Consider the following 27,717-nt stretch of genomic DNA (forward strand, 5'->3'; position numbering starts at 1 on the left):
GGGCCGCTTCACGGACATGGTTTTCATGTTACAAGGGCACGGGTGAGCAGCACGGTGTGAGTCACCTGTGGAGAGGTTGGTGTTTCTTGCTGTTCCATATACCTCCCCTTTGTACGGATATCTGACCTACCTGAATTTGCTTCTCACTAATTTTACCTTGGAGTGCAAAGTCTTTTGGGTGTTGCTCTGTGCATTGGCTCTTTCACCGGGTCTGAAGGACCTGCCCTGCCTCACTCTTCTGCCTTATTCCACACCAGCCTTCCTACACTATTGCAGACCTGCTGGCCTCCTTGCACACCAAGCCACGCTCTCGCAGGATATGCTCTGAGTGCAACACTTTGCTCCCTCCTTTCGGCCAGCTAACTGCCTACTCATCTTCAGGGTCTCCATTTCAACGGTAATTTGGTAATTTTCAACGAAGCCCTGCCTCATCTCCCATTTTAGGCCACCTGTGCTTGTCCTGTACGGCATTTATTCCCACGGTAATTCAATCAGTGCTTGTGCGATTATTTGGTTAATGTCAGTCTTCTTTACAAGACTGTAACTTTTGTAGGTGACTTTGTTGGCGGGTTTTCACTGCTTAGCACAGTGCTTGGCACAGAGAAGACACTCAACGGTCAAAATCATGAGTGTTCTATTGCTTTTTTTGCTATGCTAATGTCAATATTTTTTTCTGTTTGGTTCTACTACTTGTTCTTGGCTGCCATTTTTCCAGTGTCCTGTTTTATGCTTCCTCTTCCTGAGTTCAAACGTGTGTTCCTAGAATGTGTGGAAACCAACATGGGTTCACATAACTTCTTCCTAATGTGCACCGTGTGGTTCAGCTAATTGTGCTGGCATTTGAAAATCTTTTTATTCTTTGCTCCTGCCCTGGCTTATCCAGCTGGCAGTGATGCCTGTCCTCTCGGTGCTGATGGGTTTGATGTCAGACTTTGTGCCCCTAAACGGTTGAGAGGACTGAAGATTTATCATCACGTAGCCAATTCTCCAAGTCCCTTTGTGACATGTCATATGGCAGGATTTGCGTCCTCAGGATTCGTTCACTGATTTAACAGGGTGGAGGAACTGGTGTTTAGGCAGGTGTTTAAAATCACAAGGTCACAGCTTTCTGGAGAACAGCTTCATTTCACACTAAAGTTCTTTTCTCCTACCTAAACTGGTTTCCCTTTAAATTCTTTCAACTTGCTTTTTTCAGTGAAACAAACAGCAGGTGACAAATACCTATTGTCTTTTACTTGTTTCCACCCAATGGACTTCATTTCAATGGACAGCACCTAAGATTCGCAGTCTTGGAAGATTAATGGTTAAAAGGGATTGTTTCTGTGCATGAGGGAGGTGGGGTAGAGTAGTGGTTTTCACTGTAAGATGTTTGTGGTATTATATTTTAATTTTTACCAGGTGCATATAATACTCAGAAATTTCTATACATAAATATGTAATATATATTTATACATATATAAACATATAAATCTATATCTACGATTGACGTAAGGAGGGCTTCAGACTTTGGCTAGGAGAGCCAATTCCCTCTGTTTGTTAAAACCTTTCCTTGCTCTTCAGGCACACGGTTCCCAGCTGCCGGGGTGAAGATGCGAAGGGAAAGGACCGTTGCTGGTACGAAGCAGCCCTTCATGATGGCAATCCAATCATTGTTTATCTTCATGGCAGCGCGGAACATAGGTCAGTGCCTTTGCTTGGAGTTTTTTGTTTTTTAAAGAGAGAGGTAGCATTTCATCCCCATAGGGGAATAAAAGGCAGAGCTCAGTTTTCAATTCTGTAAGCATGCCTCCATATAGTCTTTTCTCCTTTGTGGAAATTTGAGGGCGTTCTGGCAATAGGCTTCTCTTAAAAAAAACCCTACATATTCCATATGTAGAATAAAGTAGATCTTTAACTGAAAGACTAACTTCTAAAATTTGGATCCCAATTTCAAGGAAGGCAGTGGTTCCTTTACTCCAAAGAGTGTCTGAAATGATGAACTGAGCCCACGGATAACTGGAAAGGGAACAGGCATGAGATATGGGGAAAAGGAGAGCAATTTCCATATCAATGGTCTTCTCACAGAAGTACATGGAGATTCCTTAATTACCATGCATCCTATTAATCAAATGCATGGATTCCCTATGAGACATCATCTGGAATTCTGACCACTGGTACTGGGGACCATCTGACTGGTTCTAGTCTAGCATACTGATGCCTCAGCCCACTCTCTGTTGTTCCATCCTTGCTTTGTAACAAAGAACGCCTCCCTGAAGTCCTGCTCCCTTTTGATGTGCTGCCAGAGCCTCCAGTGGGCCTGTCATCGGTGATGATTATCAGCTGTGACTGCATCGCTTTGGGTTGGGGGAGGGGTGACGTGCCTCAGAGACCTACAGACCCAGCTCTGTCTCTGAAGGGACATTGCACACTAAGTGACAAGCTCTGGAATCTGCCCCTAGGCTCTGTTGCCTGCGTCTTTTTTTCACTCTCTTTTTCTGTCTTGATGGCTTTCTCAAGACTTGACTTTGCACCGAGGGCTTTCAGGAGATGTCCATTTTAGAGAGAGATTTACAGAGGCTTTCCATGAAATTCAACATCTTTCAACACTGTTTAACATTGTTCTGATTGGGCAAACTTGGGCACGGTGCTACAGTGTATGTATTTGCCCACACGTTCATTTCTGCCCCTCTCTGTGAATCTGCTGTTATCCCAGATTTACTGGCTCTGGGGTTAGCCCCAGCTTCTTCCTGTTCCCTGCCAGAAGTCTCAGCTTGCTACCAGCAGTACTGAGCCAAAAGGAGGCCAAATTGGAGGTCACCAGGACCTTGCTGAAAATAGTGGTTCTAGACTTGGGACCCAGAGAAAAACCCCGGAGGATCCATGAACCTCTTCCACAAAATTGTACAGAAAATGTCAGGTGTGGATATATTTTTCTGGGAAATGGGTCCATAACTTTAATTACATGTTTTAAGGGCTCCATGATCCACGGAAGTTGAAGACATTTGGCTCTAAAACAAAAATTCAAATGGTTTTTAAAAGAATCCTCTGCCTTTTGAATCATCTTTGTCTCCCTTTTATTAATAGAGAGTAGATGATATGGTTATTTGGGGGAAAAGGGGTTTCTTGTACCTTCGGGACTGTGAGTCTGTCTCCTTCACTTCATCTTGCACTTAATGGCAGGGTGAACAGGGTACAGGCACATCTTAGTTTAGTGAACATGGCTGTGTCATCCTTTGTTCTGAAAAGCCACTTTCCGGAACTGATTTTCCTTTAGCTTCTAAAAGTATTCTTAGAAATAAGTTTTGCTGTGTAGCAGTGAAAGGAAGTGGATTACCAGTAGTTAATCACATGCCTCTTTTGAGAAGCACTGGCCACCTGGGCATCCGGCACCCATACAGACGCACACAGCAGCGGTGGGGAGCCATCCATCTTTCACCCTGACACATCCAAGTGGGCTATGACACCAAAAACCATTTCCCTTCCTCCTAGTTATTTACTTTTCTAACCTGAAAAAGAAAGGCATGAGGTCAGATGCCAGAACCATGATAGTGATTTTTATTGTATTTGTCATGGTAATTCCTAATTCTTGCTCTTTTTTTTTTTTTTTTTAATTTTTTTTTTTACCTCCTTTACAGGGCAGCTCCTCACAGACTTAAGCTCGTAAAGGTATGTCTGAAGGGGCCTCAAGGTACCAATTCTATGTCTTTATTTATTCTCTTTTGGGCTACAGCCACAGATCTTTCTCAGCCCTCAGCACGGATATCTACTGAGAGCTCCTGAGAGTGGGTTTGGTGTCTAGGGCTCAAAGTCCCTCACATGGGTTTCTCTCCCTGCAGTCACCACGGGGGATGAAAACAGAAGTGAACATCTCTGAGAACCAAAACACTTTCATAAATATATTACCTTCATCACCGGATGGAGTTGAAGACCTATTTGATTTTTCTGAGGGCTGGGAGGAGGGTTCAGAGAGTATATTAAATGTGAAAGTTACTCCTATGGGAAACAACCCCCCCTCCTTTTTTTTCTTTTGGTGGAAGAGGATAAAGACATAGAATGTCTGCTTTTAAAAGTCATTCAGGGGGGCACCTGGGTGACTCGGTTAAGTGTCCAACTTCAGCTCAGGTCATGATCTCACGGTTTGAGGGTTCCAGCCCTGTGTCAGGCTCTGTGCTGACAGCTCAGAGCCTGGAGCCTACTTCAGATCCTGTGTCTCCCTCTCTCTTTCACTCTGTCTTTCGTGCTCTGTCTCTCTCTCACATATAAATAAACATTAAAAAAAAAAAAAGTCATTCAGGCTCTGGCTTCAGTCCCATGATGGGTTTTGCAAGTGAAATGGTGGCCACACTGCTCTTCTCGCTAGCCTGCTACCTGACTACAGTTTGTGGGGCGCGGCCCCTGCATTTCCAAGTGTGAGGGAGCAGGCTTTCCACTCAGCCATATCTGACTCATGGCTGGTAGGGCAGCTACCTGTTCATCTTCTCCCACACCCTGATTGGGTCACCTCTCCCTCAGGTGACCAGGTTTCTTGTCCAGTTATTGACCGCAGGACCTGATCTCTCCTCCCACACGCCCTCCCACCTCAGAGCCCTTTCCTGGCGTGACAGCGTGAATGGGAATCCTGCCAGGCCCAGCATGGCCAAGTGCCCCCTTCATCCTCCCTCCCTTATTCAGACAAGAAACTCCTCTCTTGTCTACTCCTCCCTTTCTTCACTGCCTTCTCAGACTGACTCTTGCGGAGGAGTGGTGGTCTGGATGCAGTTCTGCCTGGGATGATCATGTCTATTAATTTTTAGGTTTGCTTTCTACCCTGCACCTCACTCTCCACACTTCCTAGGCCAGATGGTGGTGAAGCTGATGTCCATGAGAACATGTGTTTTTCCCTCTGCCACTCTTGGCAAAGCTGAATTGTATATCCCCTGTGTGCACAGAAAGGAAAAGAATCGTAGGTGTAGGTGTGAAAAGTAGCCAGGTCATGCTTGTGGTAGTTGGGGTGGGAGGGAAAGGTATGATAAGACTTCTTCCCCCAGGCTGACCCTGGATACCTTGTGCCATGGTCATCATTTCCCAGCCTGACCAAACATCTTAGTCCTTCATTCTCTTCTTGGAATGGATGATTTCCTTTAAAAATTAAATCTTGGGGTACCTGGATGGCTCAGTCGGTTAAGTGTCTGACTCTTGATTTGTGCCCAGTCATGATCTCACAGTTCATGAGTTCGAGCCCTGTGTCAGGCTTTGCGTTGACAGTGTGGAACCTGCTTGGGACACACTCTCTCTCTCTCTCTCTCTCTGTCTCTCTCCTCTCTGCCCTTCCCCATTCACGTATGTGCCCTCTCTCGCTCTCTCAAAATACATAAACTTAAAAAAATTAGATCTTTACTATTGTTGTCGTTCCTCTCTTTCTTCTTGCCTTCCTTCCTTCCCTCCTTCTCATTGTCTCATTCATTCATCCATTCATTCATAGCTTCAGTCATTCAACACGGCTGTTTTCATTAATTTGTAATCCACCTTACCGTCTTTATCTCTTTATATAAAGTTTTTATATAACTGTGATTGCATCTGCATGTAATTTTATGTTGTGCTTGTTTAATACTACATTATACACATTGTTCCATGTTTTCCCATAGTTGTCACGGTCACTAATTTAAAAGGTGATCATTCTCCATTATATTTATTGACAATTGTTTATTTACTTAACTATTCCACTGTTCTTAGATACAACATTATCTAATTATAAAGTCAATAGTCCCCCTGCTAAAATCATTTAAATAATATTGATAGAGAAAACTTTAAGCCTTTAGTTTATTCTTCTTTTGGAATTTTCTTCTAGAGATCAATTCTTAGGAGTAAGATCTGTTACCGTTCTTGAGTTGTTTCATCAAGTGGTCTTTCATTGTAGTGATCACGTGAATACTCCAATTTCCCCGGATGCCTAACTGTTCTGTGTCTTGGATGACTATTTTGGAGATATTACAAAGTTTCACTTAGTTTCTCATTATCGGTTGGATTTATATTTAAAGATTCCTAGTGAGATTCAGCTACCTACCTCTATGCAATGGCAGGGGAAGTGCAGTGTTTGGACATAAGCAGTCCCAGGTGTGAATCCTGGTTCTGCCTCTAGCCATTTGGGTGACCAAGAACTAGTTACCTAAACCCTTGGACTCAGTTTCTTTATCTATAAAATGGGGATAACACCTACCTTTTAGGGACTATTGTGAGGATTAAAGAACACTTTCCATTTTTGTCCCCCTTTTCTCTTTGTCTATCATTGCAATTCATTTCATTTGAAATTATATTTTCGTATTCCTTCCTCATTCATCCACTTGGGGCTTGGCAATGGTTTCACAGAATCAGGCAATCTGTTTATTTTTGATTGATATTAACTCTTTGTTCATATTTAATATAAATATCTTCCCATTATTTGACTCCTCTGCTACAACTCTGTGTAGACCTTCTGTTCTCAAGGGAATTCTTGAAACAGACATTTACTATGTACCAAGACACTTTAATATGTCATTTCACGTAATCTTCCAACAATCCTGAAGATAGCCACTAGTGTTTTTCACTTTTCAGAATAATATTTACATATTCAGATGTTTAGTGGCTTGCTCAAGGTCACACAGCCAGTAAGGGGCACAGCCGGGGTGTGAGCAGGCTGTCTGACCCTGCTCTGCCCCTGCCTCGCTCCTTTCCTGTTGAGTCTGACCTTCTCACATTTGAAGCCAGGCAGCAGATTTCATCTATTCCCTGCCCATGAAACCATCACAACCAGTTTTATGGAAGTGTTGAGGAGGTTATACCACCTTTTCTGTTTACACCCCCTAATTAAAATGGTAACAGCTCCTTTGTCATCTAGGTGCTGAGTGACGGTGGCTTTCATGTCCTGTCTGTGGACTACAGAGGTATGTGTTAAGAACAGTATATAAGGACTTTTCAATAAGCAGGAGGGCTTTTGATGGCCCCGGTTTTGGAGGTAGTGATTCTGTGCTTGTCTTTCCTTACTGCCAGGGTTCGGGGACTCCACAGGGAAGCCCACAGAGGAGGGGCTGACTGCAGATGCTATTTGTGTCTATGAGTGGACCAAGGCGAGATGTGGTACCACCCCTGTGTGTCTCTGGGGCCACTCTCTGGGTACAGGGTAAGTGGGGTCTGAAGATGGCTTTAGGTGGGTCCTTAGGACTTTGGTGTCATATCAAAGGCAGCAGTGCACAGAAGGAGCACTGAGCCAGGAGAGGGGGCTCTGGTTTCTCTCACATCCCACATGTGGCTAGAGACATTGCCATCGCAGGTGCTAGTTTGTAATGCACGGGAGGGTGTAGCTCTACGGTCATCTGTGACACTGAAGCCCATTCCAGAACTCTCCTTGAGAGTTTTAAAGAAAAGGATTCTTAATTTAGGGCCAGTGGAACTCCTTGAAATCCTATGCGAAATTTTGTGTCTGTGTTCTGGCGGAGGGTCCAGAGCTTTCATCAGATGCTCATGTTGGATGTCTGTACTGTTCACTTGACTGTTAAGTTACTGCTTCACAAATGTACTAATTTTCATTGCTTTACAGAGTTGCAACCAATGCCGCAAAAGTACTGGAAGAGAAAGGTACCATAAAATGCTCACATGTTATTTCTTAGCTGGGGGTGGGAAAGTAAACACTGTGCACGCTCAGAACACAGAGATGCCTCAAGCACCCCAACCTGAGACAGTTTCTGATAGTGTAATAAGCTTTTTTTTTTCTATTTAATATAAAATAACAGTTGCTCTTCAAGATCATGAAATTAAAAGTAAATGCTGAGGAACAGTTAAAATTACCTTTGAAAAAGTCCTCACTGTGAAGTAAATGTTACTATGGAGTAATTTGGATTATAGGGGAGGAAAAAATACATTTATGAAATAACAAGCAGGACTTGCTTGCTGCTGCCCTTCTTCCATCACGTTTATGTTAGTGTTTCCCAAAGTGTTCTGACAGCTGCCTGTATCAGAATCCCCAGAGGTGCTTGTTATAAGCACACGGTTCCTGGATCCTAGCTGTTTTCACGAATTAGAATCTCTGTGAATAGGACAAGGGGATTTTGATGTACGTTAAAAGCACGTAATCTCTTGCGTTATATCTTAAACCTAACTTGTCAATACAGGTCAGGTTGAGTTACATAACATTTGAAAGCAAGTCACCTGCTATACGCAGTCTTACTTAGTTATGGAAATAAAGCAGATATTATTTCCTGCTCCTCTAAGTTCTCATAGCTCCCTGCACACACTTCCTGCACAGTGTTGATGATGCTGTATTTATCTGACCTAAATTCTCACACAAATGAGTACTTCACTTCTTAGATAATGCAATGACCTTAGAACACTTTAATTCCATTTACATTCCTGACTTATGAACTCTTGCTATCATGTATTTTAATTTCCTCTTTATTACTCACTCCATAAAACATTACTATTCTTATAGTATGAAGTCAAAATTTAGATTTACCCTTTTCTTTGCTTTTTACTACTTATAGCATTTCTGTGCTTTCATTTGGGATTTTTGTTCTGCCTGTCTGTGGTGAAGAATTCTCTCAGTTTGGGCCTGAAAATATCTTTATTTTATCTTCATTTTTGAAGGATATTTCCATTGGGCATACTTGGTTGGTAGTTATTTTATTTCAGTACTTTGAAGACATCATCCGTTTTGTTCTGGCTTTCACTATTCATTGGGAAGTCAGCTTCCAGTCTTACTGCTGCTCCTTAATTTGAAGATAATGTTTACTTTTTCTTCTGGTTATTTTGAGATTCTTTTTGTCTTTGGTTTTCAGCATTTTTACTGTGATTTTCCTAGGTGTGGGTTTCCTAGTACTTACCCTGCTTGGGGTTCATAATACCTCTGAACTCTGGCTTGATGTTCATCCATTTTGGAAAATTGGCCATTATATCTTCAAATATTGTGCCTACCCCATTTTTCATCTTCTCTCCCCCCTGGGACTATAATTATATGTATTTTTTTAGATCTGTTCCCATGTCCTGTATGTTTCCAATATTCTTTTCTGGGTTTTCCAGACATTTTTCTATTTGTGCTCTAGTTTATTTTTATTTTTTTTCATTTTTTTAAAACGTTTATTCATTTTTGAGAGACACAGAGAGACAGAGTATGAGTGGGGGAAGAGCAGAGAGAGAGAGGGAGACACAGAATCTGAAGCAGGCTTTAGGCTGTGAGCTTTCAGCACAGACCCTGATGCGGGCCTCAAACTCACAAACCTCAAGATCATGACGTGAGCCAAAGTCAGACACAAATGACTGAGACACCTAGGTGCTCCTGTGCTCCAGTTTAAATATTTTCTTTTGACATAGTACACTGTTTACTATGTAATACCAAATTTTATTAAATATTAAAATTTTAATAAATATTTTACTATATTACAGTTTATTTACAAGTTATTTTAAAGTCCATATATCATAATGCCAATATCTATTTCCTTTGTTGATCTGTTTCTGTTATCTGTTGTTGTTGTTTTGTATTTTTGGTCTCTTTATGTTTTTGTTTTTACTTGTTGTATGCCTAGTTATTTTTGATTAAATGTAGACGTTGTTTATGGAAATTGTAGAGGTGATTTGAGGGACTAGGGATAATATTCCAGACAAAGTTACTTTTCTTCTGAAAGGCAGTTAAAATAGAGGGGAGATCACCTTAATTCAATCAGAAATTGAGCTGATTTGAAGCTGGGCTTCAGTCTTTATGACAGCTGGTCTGTTTCTAGTTCACCATTACTCCCAGGGTGTAGTCCTTTGAAGTCCCAACAAAAGTTTGAGAAATTTCTTGAGCCCTCCTTCTTGTCAGATTCTGAACTCTAATTTTTGTCCTTTTGATCCTGTGGGAATGCTGAAAGTTCTCTCTAGATCTAAGCCTCTACAAGCAGCCACCACTGTTGCTTTCAAAGTTTCAACTGCTTTGAGGGGAAAAGCAGCTCAAAATCTTGTGGCTGTTTTTTTTTTTTTTTTTGTTATTGGCTCTCAAAATCTCATTGATTTAGTAGCTCTGAGATGCCTTCAAACATATACATATACATATAGTAGCCCTCCCTTATCCATGGGGAGTATGTTCCAAGACCTACAATGGATGCCTGAAACCACAGATAATACCAAACCCTATATAGACTATGTTTTTCGTATATGTATATACTTATGATAAGCTTTTTTGAAAAAATTTTTTTAATGTTTATTTTTGAGAGACACACAGAGTATGTGGGACATGGGGGAGGGGCAGAGAGATGGAGACACAGAATCCGAAGCAGGCTCCAGGGTCTGAGCCGTCAGCACAGAGCCCGAGGCAGGGCTCGAACCCATGATCCGTGAGAGCATGACCTGAGCCAAAGTTGGATGCTTAACCGACTGAGCCACCCAGGTGCCCCTGATAAAGTTTAATTTATAAATTAGGCACAGGACACCTGGGTGCCTCAGTTGGTTGAACCTCTGAGTCTTGATTTTGGCTCAGGTCACGATCTCCTGGTTCATGGGATTAAGCCCCTATCCTACTTGCACTCTCTCTCTCTCAAAATATAAATTAGGCACAGTAAGAGATTAATAATAACACACTAACATATATAACAGTATACTATAATAAAAGTTATATGACTATGGTCTCTCTTTCTTAAAACATTGTACTGTATTCAGTTCCTGTGATGATGTGAGGTGATAAAATGCCTACACGATGAAGTGAGGCAAATGATGTAGGCATTGTGTAGTGTTAGGCTACTACTGACCTTCTGATAATATGACTGAAGCAGGATTATCTCCTTCTGGACCATACTTGACTGCAGGTAACTGAAACTGCAGAAAGTGAAATTGTGGATAAAGGGGGACTACTGTGTATATATACAAATTCATATCCCCATCTAACACACATTTTCTCATTGTTCTTAGAGGGAGTGTTGGCTAAAACAACCTAGTAAGCATCTAGTACTTTCTAAACAATGAGCTGCAGAACAATCTCCCTTCCTATAGTACTTTGCTTTCTTAAATTATCTAAGTCATGAAAATGTGGTTTTATGTTTTAGAAGAAGGTAATGGTTTTCAATTATCATGTGCATAGAAATCTCTTGGGGTGGGGGTGCTTGTTAAAAATGAGCATTCTTGGGGGTGCCTGGGTGGCTCAGTTGGTTGGGCACCTGACTTCTGCTCAGGTCATGATCTCATGGTTTGTGAGTTTGAGCCCTGCATCGGGCTCTGTTCTGACAGCTCAAAGCCTGGAGCCTGCTTCAGATTCTGTGTCTTCCTCTCTCTCTGACCCTTTCCGGCTCACATTCTGCCTCTCTCTCTCAAAAAAAATTAATAAATAAAAATAAGAATAAAAAATAAAAAATAAATGAGCACTCTTGGGGCACCTGGGTGACTCAGTCAGTTAAGCATCCAACTCTTGATCTCAGCTCAGGTCTTGATCTCAGGGTTGTGAGTTCAAACCCTGCCCTGGGCTCCATGCTGGGTATGAAGCCTACTTAAAAAAGTGTGCATTCTCCACCCCTCTCCTTCGAGATTTTGACTGACTCAAGTCTAGTGTGGAGTCCAGGAATCTGCATTATTAATAAGCTTCACAAATAATTTTGGCATAGGCAATTCATGTACAAGACCTTAGAACTCCTTATTTAAGAAAGGTAGTATTTATATATGATAGAGGAGTTACTTCTTTTTTATTATTTTCAAGGATTCCCAGTTGATGCTATTATCCTGGAGGCTCCATTTACCAACATATGGGTTGCAAGTATCAATTATCCCTTGTTAAAGGTGAGTCTCTGATTCATCTTCACAAGATGTCAAAGTGTTTCCAAAGCTATTTCCACACACTTATGCTTATTAACCATTTTCTGGTATTATATCTTTCTAAGTTATTCTAACCTAAGACAAGTTATTAGCCAGTTGCTATTGAAGGAGGGCACAATGCTTTTGGATTTTCTAGTTCTTTTCTTTTCTTCTAATAAATTGAGATAGTGGCTTATTAAGGGCCAAAGTTTTTTTCCTCCTCTTCCATTAACTGTATCTTCTATCATGTAGTTTTTTAAATAGACTTGACTTAGGTTAGTTTATTACACTTTCTTTTTAAGGTGAAAACATGCCTCTCATACATCATTTTTAGCCCTATGATTGTCAGCCATATATTTTTCATTATTTTATGATTAAAAAAAAAAAGTCTTCAGAGAATTCAAGGAAACTACCAAATGGTTTTATCCCAAGTAGAGAAGACAAACTTCCCAAGAAGATAGACTTCTATCCCAAGTAGAGAAGACAAACTTCCCAAGAAGATAAAGTTTAAAGAATTGGGCAACAAAGTGTCATTTTTAAACCTGTCATGTAGATTATCCTAATTTAATATTTTCATTATTAATTTCATAATTCCATGCCTAATGTTCAATTGCTTAGAGTCATGCCTCCATATAAATGTTAGTAAATGAGACAGAGAAAGAGAGTGGTAGGATTCTCAGAGGGGATACATGACAACATGATCCAAATTTTTAGATTGTTGGTTAATGTCAGAAGGCATTTTAAGGGTACTTTAATTCAACTGCCTACTTTTGGAATCTTTTTTTTTTTTTTTTTTTTACAATAAATCATCATAGAACTTTCTGAATTTGCTTAACTATTTCTGGAGAAGGTAGCTCATTACTTCCTGGGACAGCTAGTTCACAGAACCACATAATCTTGAGAATAACTGTATTATAAACTCCATCTCAATATAGGAATCTTCCCAATAATAGATGATACTGAATGCTGAATAATTTAAGATACAATAAAACACTTTCAATTGGTTTTAGACAATTAAATATTCATCTTAAGGTAACCACTAATGAGCATTTATTATATTACTCTAAGTAATTACTAATTCACTAACTTGTAGGTATAATTCAGGTACAATCTTTCCATGTACTTTTGTTTCTTTCTTGAAATTCTAATTTTGAAATCTAATAGGGAAACACACAATTTAACAAATAATTATGAACAGAACATCCATGTAACTAACACTTAAGTCTAGAAATTAGTATCACTAGTACCCCAGAAGTCTCCTGTATGACATTTCCCAATCCAATAAGGCTCACCTTAGATATACAATCCTTACACTGAGTTTTATGGTCATCATATCCAAGCTTCTCTTTATAGTGTTATTGCCTGTGTGTGCCTCTCTGAGCAATATAATTTTATGTAATTTAATTTATAACTTATATATTATATAAATATATAATTTGTATAACATTGAACATAATACCAAATAGTAGATCATTGTATAAATATACTATACTTCATTGACCTATTGTTTATGGACATTTGAGTTGCTTTCTCTTTGGGGTAATTAATAAAGTTGTTATGAATGTTCTTGAACATGTATTCTGCAAACGTGTGTATGTTTCACTGAAGTATATACCCTAGGAGTGGAATTGTTGGATAGTAAGATATGCATATGTTCAGCTTTAGTAATTACAGTGCTAAACAGTTTTCCAAGGTGACTTTACTACTTTACTCTCCCACCTGTTGTGTGTGAGTATTCCAGTTGCTTCATATCCTTGCCCTTGTATGGATATCTCATTGTATTTCCCTTATGACTAATGAAGGTGGGCATTTTTTGAAGTTTATTAGTCATTTAGATATCATCTCTTGTAAGATACTTGTTTATGTCTTTGCTCCTTTTTAAATTGTCTTTTTTTATTTGTAGGATAAGTTTTTTTTATAGGGTAAGTCATTAGAAAATTATTTGTACTGCAAGTATATTTGCTTATTTTGCCTTTTCTACTCCCTGAATGATATCTTATGATGAAGAGATGTTCCTAAATTTAATGTAGACCAGTTTACCAACTATTTTTTATGGTTAATATTTTTAAGAAAAGTGTCCTGCCTAATAAAACTCTGGTTACCAAAGATTATGAAGATATTCTTCTATGCTATCTTACAGAAATTCTGTTTTACCTTTTACATTTACAGCTATAATTTACAGGTGGGTTTTGTATATGTACGAGGCAGTCCATGTGGATATCCAGTTTTGGTTTCATATCATTTACTAAACAAACCTTCCCTACCAACTCTACAGAGCCAATGTTTGCATATATCAGGGCTTAATATATATGGGTCTGTTGGTAGATTCTCATTTTTCTCCCTTGTCTATCTGTCCATTCTTATATGAATACTGCAATCTCTTATGCACTATGGCTGTATAATATAGGTTTTTTTTTTAATATCTGGCTATGTAACTGCTTCAGCTTTTTCCTTCTTATTGAATATTTGTCTTGACTATTCTTGATCCTTTGTATTTTGACATACATTTTGGTATATGCTTATCAATTTCTATAAAAAACATCCCAGGATTTTGACTGGAATTGCATTAGGTCTATAACATGGGTGAATTGATACTTTTCTAATATTGAATCTTCCAGTTTATGAACATGGTATTTATAAATTTATGTTGACTGATTGAGGTTTTCTTAATTTTAGTTTTAGGTCAGGTTCTCCTAGAAGCAGAACCTATGGCAGAGATTTGATGTCACGATTTATTGAGAGAGTACCATAAAGGAGAAGCCTGCAAGGTCATTTGAATGAGGGTTGTAGGATAGGGAAGGGGAAAGAGCAGAACAAGATGTAACTTCAGGTAAAGTGTAGCTTTGGTCTAATCCACATGGGACTCTAAGCTGCGAATTAACAGGGGTGGTTGTTTCTGTTATCCCCAGGGTTAGAGGATAGGTTGGAGGAAGGTGACATAACCTTCTAGGGGTAATGGCTTTGGTTATCCAAGGCTAAGGAGAAGGGAGACAGCCAGTGTTTATAGCGAGAATTATTTTTTAGTCTTTTCAAAGAACCAACTCAGACTTTGTTGATTACCTATGCTGAATGTTTTCTATTTTATTAATTTCTGGTTTTACCTGAATTATTCCCTTTCTTCTGTTTTCTTTAGATTCAATTTATTATTTTAAAAGTTTCTAGGGATGCCTAGGTGGCTCAGTCGGTTTTAAGCACACAACTTTTGATTTTTGCTCATTCATGATCTCATGGTCATGGGATCAAGCCCTGTGTTAGGCCCACCCAGTGCAAAGACTCAAAACAAATTAACTTTAAACAAAATTTAAAAAGTTTCTAAGATGGTACTTGAATAATTTATTTCAGTATTTCCTCTTTTCTAATTTATTCATGAAGGTATATTCCACTGAAGCCACTCTTCAGCTGCATCCCACATTTTCAAATGTATTTTAATTATTATTCAGTTCAAAATATTTTATAATATTGTGACTTTCGGGGCGCCTGGGTGGCTCAGTCGGTTAAGCGTCCGACTTCAGCTCAGGTCACGATCTCACGGTCCGGTCCGTGAGTTCGAGCCCCGCATCAGGCTCTGGGCTGATGGCTCAGAGCCTGGGGCCTGCTTCCGATTCTGTCTCCCTCTTTCTCTGCCCCTCCCCTGCTCATGCTCTGTCTCTCTGTCTCAAAAAAAAAAAAAAAATATTGTGACTTTCTTGACCTATGCGTTATTCACAAGTATATTTTGTAATTTTGATACATTTGGGGATTTGGTTATGTTTGGCATTGATATCTAGCTTAATTCTATCATGATCTGAGATTTCTCTCTGTACGATTTCAGTTTTTGAAATTTATTCAGACTTGCTTTATGTCCCAACATATGGCCAATTTTGGTATATGTTCCATATGCTTGTAAAGAATATGTTCCGTTTTTGGCGTAGTGTTCTATTTATGTCAATTAGGTCAAGATTACTCATGCTGTTCAATTCTTCTATATTCTCACTGATTTTTCTCACTGGTTGTTTTACTGGTTACCCAGGGAAGAGTATTACAATGTCTCATCATCATCATCATTGTGGAGTTATTTCTATTCTAGTTCTGTCAATCTTTGCTTTAGCTTTTTTAAGGGTATGTTATTAGGAACATACATCTAGTAATAATTTAATTTTATATCCTCCATGTGAAATCGATCCTTTTTTTATCATGAAATATCCCTTTTGTTGATTAATAATGCTTCTTGACTTAAAGTCAACTTTGTCCATGTCCGATATTAATACACCTTTGTTTTGAATAGTGTTTGCATGATGTATCATTTTCTATTCCTTGACCTTCAACGTTTCTGAATTCTTGTATTTAACATATATCTCGTTAGCAGCATATAGTGGGGTTTTGATTTCTTTTCCAGTACCACAACCCTTGTCTGTTAATTGTAGTAGTCTAGTTAACTTAATGTGGTTATGATATATTTAGGTTTAAATCTACTTTCTTACTATGTTCTTTTCTATTTGTGTCATCTGTTTCTATTTGTGTTCTTTTGTCTCTACTGTTTTGCTTTCCCTGACTTGCCTGCTGTGTCTCCAGGGGAAAAGTGGTGTTGAATGTCAGTTTCACCTCTCTGAGATTTCCTCCTCTCTGGGATCTAGACCACTCAAGACCTCACTGCCTTGGTAGGTCTCTGACATCTTCACAGAAAGGTTTTTAAAATATTTTTTTCCAGCTTTTCTAGCTGTCTTGGGCAAAAGGCTTGGTTTGTAACAATTCTATTATTAGAAATGGGGAATCTCCTAATATTTTTAAGTTTGGAATTTAATTAAAAATGTCATATAACCTTAGTTTAATAGGTACATTTATGGTTTAGAAATGTAGGAGTTCTGTAGTATCATGTTGTCTTTAAGAACCACAGCTCTGGCGTCAGACTTGCTGGCTTCATTTCCAGGGCTGTCGTGTAACAGCTGTATAATCTTGGACTAATTGCTTTTAAGGACTAAACACTTTATCTATAAAATGGGGGTAATAATAACCTATTCCAGATTATTGTGATAACTAGATAAATTAACATATGAAAAGCATCTATAATATAATAGTTCCCAGGACAAAGTAAGCACTGAGTGACCATTAACTATTTTTGTATCAGTGGAGTGCCTTTACTCTGAATATGACTGTTAAATAAGAACATGTAGGTGGCGTGAGACATACAAATAGAGTGAAAGGCATGGGTCCTCACTCCCAAGAACTTCCTGTCTAGTTGGGGAGACAGGAAATTAACAGTGGGTATAAAACAATGACAGGGATTTCCATATGTCACTTTGGAATCAATTTCATTACTCAAAATAGGAAGGCAGCGTGACACGGTGGAAAAAACAGCATGGGCTATGCAGCCAGACAGATATGGGTTGAAATTTGGCTTCTGCCACTAACCAATTATGACCTTGGTAAGTTATTTCCCTGCTCTGAGTTTTCCCATTTTTATATAATGGGGTTGATACTGCCTACACTTGTTTAGAAGATTAAATTAAGTAAGATAATCATTGCAAAGTACCCAGCTGCTGGTGGGCACTCAACCAATGTGTGTTCCCCCTTCCCATGTTTTCTATTGCAAAGTAGATTAAGGTAAGTGCTAGTGTGGGATCCAGAACAATAATTTCAGGGAAGGAAGAATTCAGGGAAGAGAAGGGTTTCGTGTGCAGGTATGGTCAGTGAAGGCCATAAGATAGGATCTAAGTTCCTTTCTTGAAGGTAAGGGAGAACAGTTAGCAAACACAGAGGGGAGGGGAGAATGTGAACCAAAGCACGTGGTGGAGTGGGGCAACTGTGTGTTATAAAATACCTGAGAGTCATATAAGGCTTCCATGAAATATCTTGCATACTTGTTATCTTTTTAAATCCTCATAGCAACTCTCTGAGTTTGGCATCACTGCCTCTACTTAGAGCTGAGTGAAATGGCAGCTCAGAGGCTTCCCCAGCTGTCACACCCCTATAAGAAGAGGAAATGGGACTCAATCCTACATCTTCTAACTCTAGGCAGACAGACTGGAATCGTGCAGCCTTTGGAATGAAAGATTGTGGCCAGATGTGGATGGGCTTGCAGTCAAGATAGAAGTTCCTTGTTTTAAGTAGTTTGTGTGGTAATGCCAAAGCTTTGTGACAGTATGTTTTGCATAACTGGTCTTTTAAGGATATTTATTTGGTGGCATTCCGGAAGACAGGAGGCAGGAAGACCAATTAGGGGCCCATCACTGTAGTCTGGGCTAGAGGGGATGGTGTGACCGCTGAGTCTCAAGAGTCTATGTCTCCTTACCTCTGGCTGGTAAGGAATAGTGGGAGTAGATTGACTTGGGCCTGCTTTCTTTTTATGCCTTTGGACTTTGAGATGAACTGCTGAAGGGCTTCTCTTACTGAATTTCCCTCAGAGGAGTCCTGATCCCAGGGGTGGCAGAATCAGACGACAAACAGCAAAGAAAACAAAACAAGAAATCTTGCCCTTAGTTATGGGTAAGAGGAGGGAAAAGGAAGAAGGGACATGAGAGGGTGTATTAGGATCTCCAGGTTGCACCTGAATGCAAATCACTTGCCATGAGACCATGCAAGAAATGCAAGCCAAACAAATCCCATGAAAACATGGAAGTTTCCTGAAAACAGCAGGCCTACACCAAAATTGTGAAGCAGACGTTTGTCTGCACTGGACCCAGCGTACCTATTCTGTACCACTTTCTCTACAGTGACGGGAATTATTTTTTAAAATCAGGAAACCACATTTTTTTAAGTTCATTATATTTAGAAAGATGCTGTTCTCTATCACTACAGTTCATAGCAAGAGACTACAGTAAATGATTTATGCTAGCTGGCAACTCTAATTTCTCCATACCATAAAGGGGCAGTGATATGCATAACCTAAAAATTGCTTCTACAGTGAATATCCTTCTTTTCTTTTTTAAACTGTGAAGCAGTTGTTTGTCTTTCCTGGCCCCAGCCTCCCTATGCTGTACTCATCTCCTTCCTTTGGCAACGCCCCATTTATTACATTGCTCTTTCTTCCCCACTCCCCTCGTAGGCACAATGGAGGAATACATGTGATACTTTTGTGGCCTTTTCTCTTAGCAAATCTATTCCAAGGAATAAAATCTGAACGAAATTCAAGTCACACTAAGATGAAAATGACAGATAATAGCTTACCGTTTACGCCAGGGATATTTGCACAGTAGATTCATTCCATCTTTAGCAAGTAGGTACCGAGTGTCTGCTAGGTACCGGGAACTTTTCTAGGTTCTGGGAATACCACTGGTTGGAAGAAAATGGTGGCCTGACCTCCTAGGAAGTATATATACTTGCTGGAGAGACAGAGAGAAGGCAAGTACACAATAAGCTGATTCTCAGGAGTGAGTAGTGCTGTGACAGGGAGTGACTGGGTGGTGGGGAAGCGGGGGGTAGGGAAAACCTCTCTTAACTATCATCTGAGGTGAGACTTGCATGATAGGGGGCTGTCATGGGAAAATCTGGAGGTCTTGAGTTGAGGGAAAAGATAGGCAGGGGTCCTGAGATGGGCTCAAGCCTGATATATTCCAGGAACAGAAGGCAGCAGGGCCTGAGGGTGGACAGGAGTGGGCTTAGTGAGAGGGCAGAGACACAGCAGCCACATTCTGTAGAGCCTCGAAGGCCAAGGTAGTGCCTTTCGAAAATGTGAAACAAAAGAGTGATATGACACAAACTGCACATCAAAACTACCACCTTGGCTTCCCCAAGGGAAGTGGATTATAGCAGCCTGAGGCTAGAAGCAGGGAGCCACAACTGACTGCTGGCACAATCCAAACAAGAGGAGAAGGGTAGATTATGCTGGGTGACAGTGGGAATGGAGAGAAATGAATGCATTGGGGATACAGTTTAGGGGTAGGGTTAGAATTTTGTGACAAAGGTACAATATTGCTCAGGGTTCCTGTCTTTTCCTCATATTCAGTTGAGATGGATGTTTTTTAGTACATGTAAATGAATTTACTTATTGATTTAATAACAATGTGGTAAAAGGTAATTAGGCTAGCCTTCTATTTACTATAATTTACCACTGAAGAGGAAATTCACTATGTTTAGAATGATAATTTTTATATTTGGAGTCCTGTGGTCATTGTTAAAACCTAAATTGCCCTTTTAAAACACTGCAACATTAAATTTTATTCAACAGTTTCTAATGTTTAAATCCTTTAAAAAATTATCTATGTATTGTATACTTTCATCAGAATTTTTGACTAATCAGAATATTCTGTTTCACACCTAAACCAGTAAATTATGTTCACCATAGAAGCAATTTTTAGATTATGCTTATCACTGCTTCTTTACAAGTGTGAAGAAAAATAGTGGTGCTATTTGTATTTTAAAGAAAGATAGGAAGCAAAAACAACAAAATGTTAACAGTGATTCTCTGTGGATGGTGGGGATTATGTGTGATTTGCTTCTCCTTTCTTCCTTTTGGTATATTCCAATTTTCCTACAATGACACAAGTTACTTTTAAATTCATGAGGTTTTTTTTTAAAGTTTATTATATGTAGTAAGTTGCTATTGTCTACATTACTAAAATTCATGTAGGAAACTAACAAATGACATAGATAAAGGCCATGTTTTAATTTTTTTTCCTTTAAAAAAATAGATTTACCGGAAACTTCCAGGATTTTTACGCACGCTTATGGATGCCCTGAGAAAAGACAAAATAGTCTTCCCTAATGATGAAAAGTAAGCTAATGATGAAAATATGTCATTACTATATCTGCGGGATTCTGGGAGGGGGTTAACTATCATGTGACTTACTGAATGGGTAGATGAGAATTTTTAGATGGGCTAACGTGTCCACAAATATTTAGTATTTGATATTTTTCCTCATGTCTGATTTTATAACTTCACCAATTCAGTACTTTCTCTGAAGTCGTAAAGGGAGTTGTAGATTTAGGGTCTATCAGAAATCAGGACCTTTTAAAAGGAGCTCTGGGGTCTAGCCTAACATTACTTGGTCTAATGACCAAAATTTGGCAGGTTAGCTCTTGCAGCTGGAGAACGTAAGAGTGCCTCCAAATGGGCCGTTGTTATCAGTCCTTTCTCTATGTCAGCACAACTGAGGGATCTAACCTTCCCAGGAGTAACAGTGAGTCACTGGGATGGGGTAGATGAGTATCAGAATTTGGGGAGTACTGTTTGAGAAAGTTGCTAGAGTGAGGAACAAGTCTTCTTCCTGCTGTAGCCTTTCTGAATTACTAAATCAGGAGGTTGACCAGGAAGCTGATTAAACTTGTTGATCACGTGTCCATCTGTACATTTATGGGGGAAAGTAAAACATTGCTACAAAGAGTTCTCTTTAGTCCTGTGGTGGTTCTTGTTATTTTTGGGTTTTGAGTTGTTTTATTTTCTTTTATATGGTCTTTTAATTAAAATATTCCAGAAATTATGAAATAAGGTAGAATAAAGAAAAAGATTAGGTCCTTTTAAGTATAAAAATTCAGTGTTTTTAGTATTTTTCTTCTTCATTATTTTAAAAAATCACATGGAAATAAGTTAAATTAATTAAATACTTAATTAAATTGTCTGAGTAAACAGAAGATAGATAATGTTGCCTGGAAAGAAACAGTTACTATATGAAGTTTATTATGTACAAAGTTGTGGTTCCTGGGAGAGAAGGAAAGAGAGATCCTGTATTTTAAGGCAAACCTCAAGACTGTTCTTCTTCTACTTGTCCCTAGTGTTAAATCCCTGTCTTCTCCCCTTCTCATCATACATGGTGAGGATGACAACACGGTGCCTTTGGAGTTTGGAAAAAAGGTAAACTAAGCCCAGTGCTGACTGAAACATGCCATGCTTATTTCACTATTCTCTCATCTAGCCACAGTCTGATTAGAGTCCACAGGAGGGTCTCTGACATTATGAGGGACTCTCTCCACCCCTAAATAGCCATGCTGCCTGGCGTATGCAAGAAGCATTAGTGTGCTGTGCTACTTAGCTGAAGGCGTGTTTGTGGTGGACCCTGGTTCCTCATCCATGCATCTGCAGGTATAGAAAGATCCCAGGCCGCTATGGGAACCTCCATGTAGTCTCTCCCACAGCAGCTCTAAAAATGGGATGTCAATAAACAGAGATGGTCTGTTGCAGTTCCTGTCCCCATGCAGGGAGGGTGTTGGCGGAGAAGGATGACGACCCGTCAGTGTTCCGCGTGAGCTGTGCAGCTTTCAGTTCCTCAGTTGTAGAGGCAACCAGCTGGGGGGAGGGAGTGGAGACTCCCTTGTCTCTGACTTAATGGGACTACCTCCCCAAGATGGCTGCTTCTGTACCCTCCTAGGAAAATTAAACTAGAAAAACACCACCTTTGATTGTCAGCCTTTGAGTCTCGGTCTTTCTGTCCCGTGCAGCTCTATGAAATTGCACATAATGCATACAGGAACAAAGAGAGGGTCAAGATGGTGATCTTTCCTCCTGGTTTCCAACACAACTTGCTCTGTAAAAGCCCCATGCTGTTAAAAACTGTGAGGTAAGAGTTGCTTTACTAAATGTGATTATCTTTCCCTTCAAGGCAATTAGGGCTGCTCTGGCTTACTTAGACAAGGAAGTAGAGAAGGCATGTGAGCTGACCTAGGTCCTTTTTTTTTGCAGAGATTTCCTGAGCAAGCAGTGGGCATGAGGGCTGAGAGGGATGGAAATCTACAGTGAAGACTTGGTCTGAACACCACCGATGATATATATTTTTTATGGGAAACTGCACCCGGCTGCTTGGATGAGCTGAAGTCACTGACATTTCTACAAGTCACCTGCCATTTTAGTAAGGAGGGAAAGCATGGATGCTAGGTGTTATTGAAAGTTCTCATTTACCTCATCTCAGTTTACTTTGTGGAACAAACTGAAACCTCACTGTAGAGAATCAGAATTTGGTAAAATTTGGACCCCATCTAAAAATGTGCAGTTATTAAACATGCTGGGGATATTTATGAATAAGGTGGTCTGTGGTTGGGACTTAAAAGTGTAGGGAAGGTGCTCTGATGTAGTTAAATACCTTGTTTTAGTTTAGTAAATTTAAATGGAATTAAAACATTTCAAGTATTTCCTAGCTTTTTGAATAGCACTGGGAAAAGTTCTAGCATGCTACTCAATCTGCCATCAAATAACAAGTTTTGGCACTCATGCAGCCCTTGTAAATTGACACTTTATTTTTAGCCCTAATACAGTCTTATACTTTCTTCCCAATGCCCAGAAATTCTTAGATTATTTGCTAACAAAACAAAACAAAATCAAAGAATGTTGTAAAAGTGTTTAAATCCAGTAAGAAGCTATTTTTTTTCTAGAGACATTTTACAACTTACTTTCCATTGGCTTTGTTCACCCCATTGCTAGATTCACTGGATAGGGAAATCTTGAGATCTGAAGGCTCCATGTTCCAAATGTCCCTGGCGTATTCCTTAATTGTTCGGTCACTAGAGAATTTCCCTGCAGCAGCTATGTTTTTGAGTACCATTGTGTTCCAGGCCTTTGGATTCTGTAAACAACACATACATATATATAGCCCACAGCCTGAGTGCCCATCAAACTTTATGACAAACGCTAGGCCAAGTATACCCAAGCACATTTCATGGAGAAAATGACAAGAGTAAGTTGTAGTGAATCATAAATATATTTCTTTCACGGCTGAGAGCTAGATAGGGCAGACTGTGCTTTTCTCCTATTTAGAATATATTTAAGAGTGAAAAAAAAGTATTTTTCATTTTAAGAGAAATCATGGATATAAATTCCCTAATTGGTAATTGTTGCTATGGTTACAGTGTTCTGGCATGCAAGCCATATTTCCCATGCTTTTATTTTTTATTTTACCTCCCTTTAGACAGAACATTCATTGTTTGCTAGATGCCATGTCAAGAGATTTAACCTGTGGCTGACATCATAGTTTGAAAAACTCTACTCTAGAATGACAGCTATCATGCAGCAAATAATCTAATGGGAAAATGTATTGACCTCCTTCTCTTTTTTTGTTCTTTCTGAAGGAAGATGCTCCAGTAGATTTATACTGAATCCCAAATGTTCCATTGGGATTTCAAAACAGGATCAATTAAGGCCTATCCTTAATAAAATATATAATATCCAAATTTTACAATTTTTATACAAAAGAATACAAGAAGCTATTTATTTTACACTCTCATGATATTGTAAAGAACTCTGAAAGTTCATTAAAAATGACCAGAGCATGACTCAAAGCCATTAGCAATGTATCATAAGCATTTAGAAGAAAAACTAAAACTTCCATTATTCCACAAGTACTGCAAAAGAGTCTAAAATCAGTTTATTCAGACTTTGAAAACTTACTAAAATAAGAGGAAAATAAAAACCTCCTTTTTTCACTTTTTTAAACTATTTAAACTTATAATGAATAGACTTCCCAACATGTTTCTAAGCCTAACAATATGATTATTGTTAAGAGTAAAAACTGCAATTTGTACAAATGAACAAGAAAGACTGAACCAAATGCAGGGCTTTGAGATAGGCATCTTTGGATACAGGCCAGAACATTAGCAAAGAGATCCATTGTGCAAAACTGACATTCACATCTGTCCTTGCCTTTGTTCATATTTTCCTGTCTTGCTCTATTTATATTTCTTTTCCTCTGTAGCCATTCTACACATAGCATGAGTTGAGATCAAGAGGAAAGAGCCTGAGTTGGCCACTTTCTTTCGCCTGTTTTGAGTTCTTGGAGGCAGGTAGTGAGCCACTCAGCTTAAGGACTGCCCTTCCTTGCTTAGAGCCATTAGCTGGAATTTACTGTGGTCTATACATTTTTGGGGGACTGGATATGATTCTACCAGAAGATAAGGTCTGTAAAGCAGCATGGGCTTTGATCTTATTTTAAAACCCCAATGGGACCCATGGGATAACTGTAGGAACTACCTGTCACCTGTTTTGGGAAAGGAATAGAAAGAAATGTTAGTGAAGCATGTTTTTGTTGGAAGTAGTCAGTCATGTGTCCAAAGGGCAGGAGAAAATTCTATGGAAACTTGCTCTTCTGCTGTATAAAGGCTTTCGAATTAAAGGGCAAAAATGGAGACTATATGAGCGAGGGAAACCATGCCCAGAAAGCTCAAGGGCATCAACCTCAAGAAAACCATCCTGGAGTCCTGGCACAGAGGCAGTCTCCTGTATCTACTCTTCTGTAGTTCCAGCAATTACTGAAAGTCTTTCTTATCAGAGATGATCAACCTCTCTATATTTACTAAATTTCCATTTTTATTAGCATTTACTAAATGCTCCTAGAGGGCTAGGCTATTTGAAGGTGTATAACCTTGCATGTGAAGGGTTACTCACATGGCTCTAGCTTTTTTTTTTTTCTTTTTAATAAAGCCCAGTCTTTCTTGTTCCTTTCTTTTCCTTTTTAAAATTCAAACATGAAACCTCCCCTCTTTCTATATATTTGTATTGTACAGATAGCCCCACTCCATGGGTAGTCCAGGAGAGGTACTTATTGTGCAATTTTCCTGGACTAGGGGTCAGTCCTTGCCCTAATTAACTCAGGCTCAGCCTGAGAATCATCTTAACAAGTTTTCAGACACTGATGGTGATCCCACCCACTACTGGGTCACCATCTCTCAGAGTGGGGCTGGCAGCCGTGTTTTGGAGAAGTTGCTCCCGGTGACTGTGATGCACACTTTTGGTGGCGAGCCCTAGTCCAGTGCCTGCCACCAAGGAGTCCCCAAAGCCTCTCTGTCAAATCAACGAGTTGGTAAAATGCATATTTAACTTGGCTTTATAATCTTAGCTTCCAGGCCATGCCTGCTATATGGTGGGTGTTCAATAAATACTGAATTGTGATATTTTTACTTGAATATTAAAAAATTCACAATTACTACTTACATGTCAAATCTCAGCCTCTGCCTGAACGTGACAAAAGCCAAGTTTTGATTTGAATAACCTAGATAGTTGTCTCACTTCTCTTTTTGGATTGATAATGGGGCCCTATTATTTAGATTTAATAAAAAGAAACAAAAATTTTAACCATAGTAAACTGGGTCCTTTTATAGGTCTCATCAATGTACTTACCATGTACAGCTGACTGACTTTTTCTTGACACTTGACATAGGCCTCATAGTCTGCAAAGACTTTAAACCTGTTTTTTGTGATTGGAAGGAAAACACAAACCAACAAAAAGCTTCATTAAAATATGTGTGCTAAGATTCCACTTAAAATTCTGTTTTACTTAATGTCAGGTATGGCTGGTTCACCAAACTTACATTTCAATTCACAAGAATTTTAACCAGCTTCAACCTTTATGCGGTTCTTTCCACAGATAAGAATGTCAACATATGGATGTTTGTGAAAGCTGGGTATACCAGCAGAAAGAGAAAAAGAATACCAGATTTGTGGGTCTTGTTCTTAAACCTTCCTAGCTTGGTTAGTAGAGAATATCTAATATTTCTTTCTAAGAGTAGGTTAGCTTCTCAGATCACAGAGCATTCTAATTACATGGGTGTGTTACAGCTGGTTTAAGATATTCTTGTCCACTTTTCATGGCTGAAATACCATCTTCTTGTGGGAACTCACCTGTCATGATAAAATAGCATGTTGATTAAGTCTTTGAAGAGGTCCGGCTGTTTGGGAGAGAAGAAGCCATTGTCAATTTGATCAATCACAAGCTTCAGCTCTGGAAGTGCCTCATAATATTCTTTTGCGTCATACCTGTGAGATGGGAGTGGGGATGATAAGAAAAAGGTTAGTATATGTGATTAACAATACCCTAGACAGGTGACTTCCAGGGAAGATGATGCAACAGGAGGACCCTAAGCTCACCTCGTCCCACAAATACAGCTAGGTAACACCCACATTAGTGTAAATAACCCAGAAAATGACCCAAAAACTGACAGAACAGACTCTCCACAGCTAAATGTAGAGAAGAGGCCATGCCAAAGAGGGTGGAAAGAACAGAGACATGGTTGGGAGCTAAAGTGACCCATGGGACTGTCTTTAGGAGGGAGGGATGCTGTGGGCATGGAGAGGGTAGAGAGATAAACTCTCACACAGAAAAACCCACATAAGGAAGACAAATCCCCATAACATTTGGCTTTGAAAACCAGAAGTGTTGAATTTTGTGAGTTCTTATAATCAGCGGGGATTACCACCTGGGATTTTAAAAATCAGCAGGCTGGCTCTGGGAGAGCAATAGGAAACCAAGTCCCTGACTTTAAAGAGATAGTACAGTAAACAGCTCTATGGAGATACAGCATGGAAGCAGCAGTTTGAAAAACACCTGAGGTAAACTGGAGGAATGTCAGTTTACTAATTTGAGAGCATGTACTAGAGGGGCAGGGGTCTTTGGGAGGCTTCTCTAGGAACAAAGGAGCTGGTAGGTGCTATTTCCCTTTCCTGTCCCCCAGCCTAGCCACATGGACACCTACAAGAACAACTGCTGTGCCAACACTTGCTCCTTAACTTGCTAACAGTGTGCCCAGCCTCCAGGTTCCCCTGCAGATACATCTCACCAGCCAGTCTTCTGCTCCAGGTCCCCTCCCACAGCAGACCTGTGCAAACCTTGCTGGCACTGCCCACCTTGCCCCCGTGTTCTCCTGTGGTCCTGCTCCCTACAGTATGCTCTTGGCTGAGCCCATCCAAAGTGGTGCCACAGGCAGGGCAGTGTGCAAGCAGCCCCCAAGGGGGTCAACACTACTCCAAAGTGACTTTTGCCCCAGGGAGAGGGAAAGAGAACCACATACAACAATCCAACTGCAGGCCCAGCAGAGGGCTGGGGGCAGACAGCTGGTCTGACTGCAGTCCCCACCCATCAATGAAAGCTTCTCAGGGGACAACAGAGGGAGAGTACACTGCAGCTGCGACTACAGCTCTGGAAAATGCCTGGTCTGACTCTACTCAAGCTCAAGGCAGCCCCAGACTGGCCCACTAATGACACAGGGACCAAACCCTGCCCACAACAGGCAAAGAGCCTTGCAGACGCCTGGACTGGAGGAAAATGTGGCTCAGCCACAACATAAGGGTATATGCAATACACACAG

The 27,717-nt window shown here is 39.9% G+C and overlaps 2 protein-coding genes and 1 long non-coding RNA gene across 3 annotated transcripts in view; 1 reads left to right on the top strand and 2 right to left on the bottom strand.

Annotated features, from left to right (window-relative positions):
• The window catches only part of ABHD12B (abhydrolase domain containing 12B), a 28,869-nt gene extending 6,450 nt beyond the window's left edge, over positions 1-22,419 (top strand). The window contains exons 4-13 of the mRNA XM_030319085.1: positions 1,561-1,680; positions 3,615-3,645; positions 6,833-6,878; positions 6,985-7,114; positions 7,532-7,569; positions 11,645-11,724; positions 20,346-20,428; positions 21,427-21,505; positions 22,090-22,208; positions 22,331-22,419. Coding sequence (XP_030174945.1) covers positions 1,561-1,680; positions 3,615-3,645; positions 6,833-6,878; positions 6,985-7,114; positions 7,532-7,569; positions 11,645-11,724; positions 20,346-20,428; positions 21,427-21,505; positions 22,090-22,208; positions 22,331-22,358 — 754 coding nt within the window. The 3' untranslated portion in view covers positions 22,359-22,419. The remainder of the gene's footprint in view (positions 1-1,560; positions 1,681-3,614; positions 3,646-6,832; positions 6,879-6,984; positions 7,115-7,531; positions 7,570-11,644; positions 11,725-20,345; positions 20,429-21,426; positions 21,506-22,089; positions 22,209-22,330) is intronic.
• LOC115516443 lies at positions 700-11,117 on the bottom strand. Its single transcript, XR_003969546.1, has 2 exons — positions 10,707-11,117; positions 700-3,485 (listed from the first exon to the last, which is right to left on the bottom strand). It is a non-coding gene; the product is annotated as an uncharacterized LOC115516443 (long non-coding RNA).
• A 440-nt stretch (positions 22,420-22,859) lies between the features above and the next one.
• Positions 22,860-27,717, bottom strand: part of PYGL (glycogen phosphorylase L) — a 45,021-nt gene continuing 40,163 nt past the window's right edge. The window contains exons 18-20 of the mRNA XM_030319084.1: positions 26,255-26,389; positions 25,754-25,820; positions 22,860-23,207 (exon numbers count right to left, since the gene is read on the bottom strand). Coding sequence (XP_030174944.1) covers positions 23,031-23,207; positions 25,754-25,820; positions 26,255-26,389 — 379 coding nt within the window. The 3' untranslated portion in view covers positions 22,860-23,030. The remainder of the gene's footprint in view (positions 23,208-25,753; positions 25,821-26,254; positions 26,390-27,717) is intronic.

The sequence above is a fragment of the Lynx canadensis genome, chromosome B3 (genome assembly GCF_007474595.2).
Source record: "Lynx canadensis isolate LIC74 chromosome B3, mLynCan4.pri.v2, whole genome shotgun sequence".
Lineage (NCBI taxonomy): Eukaryota > Metazoa > Chordata > Mammalia > Carnivora > Felidae > Lynx > Lynx canadensis.